This window comes from Apis dorsata, unplaced genomic scaffold (genome assembly GCF_000469605.1).
Source record: "Apis dorsata unplaced genomic scaffold, Apis dorsata 1.3 scaffold_34, whole genome shotgun sequence".
NCBI classification, from domain to species: Eukaryota; Metazoa; Arthropoda; class Insecta; order Hymenoptera; family Apidae; genus Apis; species Apis dorsata.
In genome coordinates, this window is record NW_006263336.1 from 384,584 (window position 1) to 389,920 (window position 5,337).

Sequence of the window (5,337 nt, forward strand, 5' to 3'; positions counted from 1 at the left end):
CAGTGATATGAATTTATATTGGGATTCTTGGGATAGACACCATTTACGTACAGGAGCATCTCCTAGGCCAGCAAGATCCCGTACAACAAGATGTTCTGTTCCTTCAGAAGACAGCATTCCATATCATAATAATAACAACAATCTTAACAGTGATATATTAGCACAAGCTTCTTCCATTACATCTTTATCTTCAACTAGTCCACCTTCCACTCCTCTTTTGCAAAGGCCAGGACGTGGTAAATGATATATAGAAATATTTTCTATTTTTCCTATAAATTTATTATTATAATGTGAAATAGTTATATTTAATATAATATGTAAAATTTTACTTTTTCAAAACAGGAATTAAAGTTCCAACAACTCCTCCTCCTTATAAAAAACATCAAATAGGTTTACAGAATACAATATCACAACCAGAAGTGTTTCCTTTAACTAAGTCAAAATCTCATGAATCACAATTAGCAAATCGTCTTGAAAATGGAGATACAGCTTCAAGGTAATAATTTAATTTTTATTATAATGATTTTTTTAAATAGAAAATTAATATTAATATTAGATATTTTTTTATTATTTTCATAGTTGTGGAAATATGGATCCTGTCAGTTCTGTAGGACGAAGAAATCGTTTACCTACAGAAACAGGATCTTGCAGTAGTAATGCAGACATTACAGGGGAAAATCTTTTATTAAATAGTAATAGTCCTGTTAAGTCACCACCTTATTCTAGTGCAGAAAGTGATGATAACAGTTTTAAGGGAACAGGTAAATGTAATATATTATTTTAAAAATTTTATATTATTTCGTATAAATATGAAAAATTTAATCAGAATTTTTAATAGTAACAAGTCTCCAAGTGCCAAAGTCACCGCGTACTCCGACTGTAACCCGAGGAATGGGCCATATAATTGCTCACCGTTTTACCAAAACGTTTAAGATGATGACAACATGCGATTATTGCGATAAACAAATGTTTATAGGCACTGGTTTGAAATGCAAAGAATGTAAATATAAATGTCATCGAGATTGCGAATCCAAAGTACCACCGTCTTGTGGCCTACCTCAAGAACTCTTTGATGAGTTTAAAAGAACTGTACAAGGTGATGGTATGTACATAAAATTGTTTATATCTAATTTTATCAATTTATAATTTGCTTTTATAAAAATATTAAAATTAAAATTTTTTAGGTATGGTAAATGTTTCTCCAATATTAAGCAAGCCTGGTATAACATCTCCTAATCATCATAATTCAAATTTATTAAGCTCTTTAAATCGAAGGGATCGAAAACGATCGCATCCACATTCTTCTATGAATATACCTTTTCAGGTATGTTAATTGTGATTTTAATTTTTTGTTTTTCACATTAAAAATTAAGTGTACATTATTAATTATATTGTTTTTTTAGAGCGCGGATTCTAGTTCAAATACCTCGAGCTGCAACAGCTCAACGCCTTCTAGTCCAGCTTTGCTACCTGCCAATACTAGCCAAACTCTACAAGCACCTGCCAAACAACAGTTCCATTTTCCAGGTAATTTTTTTGTAATATATTTCACTACAATGAATGATATTGAAATTCATAATATTCTACTTTTAAATTTTTAGATGTTGTGCTCAATGAGAAAGGTGTTACATTAGAGACTCATCAACTCGAAGGTACAACTATGTCAAGTGATAGTGAAAGAACGGTGAGCGTTTCAGGATCTGGTAGTGTTAGCACAGATTCTGAACGAACACCTGTTAGAGTTGATTCACAAGATTCTCAAGTTTCTGATGGAGAACCAGGAGATAGTCGTTGGCCTCGACAAAATAGTGTACGTAATTTTAATATATGTTTACAATATTATTATTATATTTAAATTAATTTAATATTATAGTTATCTATGCGAGAATGGGACATTCCTTATGATGAATTAAAAATTGGAGAACCCATTGGTACTGGAAGATTTGGTACAGTGTATAGAGGTTACTGGCATGGTAATGTTGCTATTAAAGTCTTAAATATGGACTATTATTTAGATGATGACAAAATATTGGAAGCATTCAAATTGGAGGTATATATAAATGAATATATATTATAATATTTCATATAATTAATAACATATTTGAAGATATAATAAGTTACTCTCAAATTTGAATATATTTGAAATGTATATTTATAATATACATAATAGTTTAATTATTTATTTATTTATTTTGCATACAAATATTTTTATTTTATAAATAATTTTAATAATAAATAATATAATATAACAATAATTATAAATATTGAAAAATATTGCATAAGATAATTTAAAATTATTGTATTGTTGAAATTAATTTATATTCATATTATTGAAATTATATTTAAATTTATAGGTGGCTACATTCCGAAAAACTAGACACGAAAATCTAGTTTTATTCATGGGAGCTTGCATGAAACCTCCACGCTTGGCGATAGTGACTAGTATGAGTAAAGGAATGACTCTCTACACTCATATTCATTTACGTAAAGATAAATTTAATATAAATAAAACCACTATCATCGCTCAACAGATTTCTCAGGTATATTTTTATGAAAAATATAACTTTCGACATTTTAATACATTTTAATATGACTTATTTTAGGGAATGGGATATCTTCATGCTCGTGGTATAATTCATAAAGATCTCAAAAGTAAAAACATATTTTTAGAAAGCGGAAAAGTTGTAATTACGGATTTCGGTTTATTTAGTGTTACAAAACTTTGTTATGGAAATAGGTAAATATATTTTATTTATTATATTATATTTATTATATTTAGTTATATTTGATAAAATATAATTATGATTTTATATTGCTTTTATTTATAAACAGAAAAGGAAATGCATTGAGTATACCACCTGGCTGGTTATGTTATTTAGCTCCTGAAATTGTTCGACGATTGAGACCTCAACAAAATCGGGATCAGGAAGAATTACCTTTTACTGAAGCTTCTGACGTTTATGCGTTTGGGTTAGTGTAAAAAAAATAATATAAAATATAATTTTAAGAGATCTTTTAATCAAACTTATTAAAAAATTATTATAGAACTGTATGGTATGAACTTTTATGTGGAGAATGGCCATTTAAAGGACAACCTCCTGAAGCAATTATATGGCAAGTTGGCAAAGGAATGAAACAAACTTTAGCTAATTTACAAGCTTCTCGTGATGTAAAGGTACAAAGTATAATAAAAAATTATTTTACAAATTTTAATTAAATTTATTTTTTAATTTTTTACAAAATAATTTTAATTAATTATAATTTTTTTTATTAATTTTTTTATATATTTCTAGGACATCTTAATGCTTTGCTGGTCATACCACGCAGAAAATCGGCCCGATTTTGCAAAATTGTTAACTACAATTGCAAAATTACAAAATTGTTTAGAAAAGTTGCCTCGCAAAAGGTTAGCACGTAGTCCTTCCCATCCTATACATCTTTCTCGTTCTGCAGAATCCGTGTTTTGAATACATTTAAGTCTATTTAAATACACTGTTGTTCTCGTAGTGTAAATATAGAACTGTGCAAATATTGCCAGATCTTTGTTCGTGAAAAGTAAAATAAAAATAATCACTGAAAGTTTCATTCGTATATCCTTCATTTAGGTTAATAAAACATCACTGAAGAAACACGAAAAAAAATTAATTAAATTTTATTTCTTATATAATACTACAGTTTTTATGCAGAATATTATTTTATCTTCCATAATAATAAATAATACGAAAACAAAAATTACTATGCAAAAAAAATTCAACTTAATGTACTTATACACGCAAAAAAATAGAGAAACATTGTCTTTAATTATAACATAATTTTCATCAATTATATATTTTTTGTAGTTCTTGTAGCTGCCTTCGAAGATATGCAGCACGTAATTTATTTAAAGCTATCCTTTTCTTAAACATTAATACCAAAGGCTTAGTAATTATATCTGTTATATGAACTAATGTTCGTGTTCTCACTGTAATTAATAATTGAATTAATTTTTGTTATATTAAATAAAACTTTCAAATATTAAAATAAATAAACTAACCAGCATTATTGTGTATGCTGGCAAGAATATCTTGTTGATCTTTATATGTTTCTGCCATTTCTTCTTCTTCTTGCACCAATAATTTTAACAAATTTGTCATTGTCTAAAAAATACATAGAAATTATAATTGAAAATTAATTACAGATAATTCTAACTAATTATCTATAAGCTTACTTTTAGACATGTATTTGATATTATTGGTGTATGTACAATTTCTAACGGAATTTCTGTTAATTTTTCATTATGAGATTGAAAACAAATTAAAGAAATTTCTTGCTCCTATAAAATATTTCATTTAAAAAATTGAAAATATAATATTAGAATTATTTATTTATTGTTTACCTTAGATTCTTTACTTTCTGAAAATACTGAAAATATTAAACCTACAAAACCATGATCCATTGTCTGATAATTTGTTTGAGTTCTAATATCTAAAGATAAATTTTTTAGATTAAAATGATATTTTTAATTATAATTTACTTTTACAAAAATATATATATATACTGACCAAGATGTGATGGCCAAACTGTAATATGAGGATGAGAATGATACCATCCAAGAATACGTACAGGTCGTTTTAATTCTTCACTTAAACGATCTGCTTCACCAACAGCTTTTAATAATTGTTCAGTTGAAATTTCTACTCTGTCTTTTTTTTTGTCCAAATGTCTTAAAATAATGACTGCTACTATTCTTGCAACATTATCTTCTGTCTAACAAAAATTATTAATAAAATAATAAATGTTTTTTTATACACATATAAAAAATTACATAAAATAATAAATATATTCAAAAACATACATCCCCAATTAGTAATCCCATTACTTCAAATTTTTCTGTTGACAAGGCATGCTGCAAGCATACCATGTATACATCAGTTTGTAATTCTACCTTTGCTAATGTAAATGTAGCCATTATGTAAATTTTAAATTCTAGTATAATTCAATGTTTGTAATATAAATGTAGAACCTGTAATTATATTATTTAACAAATTTAAAGTATAATAAATTTAAAGTATTAGTTTCCGTATCAAATAAAAAAAATTATTTTTATTTTTTGTTTTACTTAAAATCTGAATTTTATAAATAAGCAAAAAAAGATAAAAGTAACCTTTAATATTATGTGAACCAAAATTAGGATAAATATAAAATCGATTGTTGTTTAGATTATTCTAAACAACATTTTTATTTTCAATTATTTGTTCAATAAATTCATGAAATAATAATTATTTTATTAATGCTAAAAATCATCAAAAATTTAAAAGTCATTAAAACAAGAATTATATACATGTGCATATATATATA

General features: G+C 26.0%; 2 protein-coding genes across 2 annotated transcripts in view; one reads left to right on the plus strand and one right to left on the minus strand.

Annotated features, from left to right (window-relative positions):
* The window catches only part of LOC102673754 (kinase suppressor of Ras 2), a 5,151-nt gene extending 1,530 nt beyond the window's left edge, over positions 1-3,621 (plus strand). Inside the window, exons 4-16 of the mRNA XM_031512165.1 lie at positions 1-236; positions 343-496; positions 580-761; positions 839-1,102; positions 1,185-1,324; positions 1,404-1,527; positions 1,602-1,810; positions 1,874-2,050; positions 2,355-2,540; positions 2,604-2,737; positions 2,833-2,970; positions 3,046-3,175; positions 3,294-3,621. The exon at positions 1-236 is cut by the window's left edge and continues 2 nt beyond it. Of these exons, the coding sequence (XP_031368025.1) occupies positions 1-236; positions 343-496; positions 580-761; positions 839-1,102; positions 1,185-1,324; positions 1,404-1,527; positions 1,602-1,810; positions 1,874-2,050; positions 2,355-2,540; positions 2,604-2,737; positions 2,833-2,970; positions 3,046-3,175; positions 3,294-3,467 (2,248 nt within the window). The 3' untranslated portion in view covers positions 3,468-3,621. The remainder of the gene's footprint in view (positions 237-342; positions 497-579; positions 762-838; positions 1,103-1,184; positions 1,325-1,403; positions 1,528-1,601; positions 1,811-1,873; positions 2,051-2,354; positions 2,541-2,603; positions 2,738-2,832; positions 2,971-3,045; positions 3,176-3,293) is intronic.
* Positions 3,622-3,632: 11 nt separating this feature from the next.
* LOC102673633 (lys-63-specific deubiquitinase BRCC36-like) lies at positions 3,633-5,295 on the minus strand. Its single transcript, XM_006608332.2, has 7 exons — positions 5,144-5,295; positions 4,835-5,002; positions 4,542-4,746; positions 4,376-4,464; positions 4,208-4,312; positions 4,034-4,136; positions 3,633-3,961 (listed from the first exon to the last, which is right to left on the minus strand). Exons 2-7 carry the CDS (start codon positions 4,946-4,948, stop codon positions 3,819-3,821), a joined length of 759 nt encoding a protein of 252 aa, XP_006608395.1. The 5' UTR covers positions 4,949-5,002; positions 5,144-5,295; the 3' UTR covers positions 3,633-3,818.
* Positions 5,296-5,337: the final 42 nt, after the last annotated feature.

Bases quoted from the DNA above. Each gene is read 5' to 3' on its own strand.
- LOC102673633 (XM_006608332.2), bottom strand. From the start codon at position 4,948: ATGGCTACATTTACATTAGCAAAGGTAGAATTACAAACTGATGTATAC. The intron at 4,747-4,834 runs GTATGTTTTTGA...AATTTTTGTTAG, and splicing joins TGGGATTACTAATTGGGGAT to ACAGAAGATAATGTTGCAAG. The intron at 4,465-4,541 runs GTCAGTATATAT...ATTTATCTTTAG, and splicing joins AGTTTGGCCATCACATCTTG to ATATTAGAACTCAAACAAAT.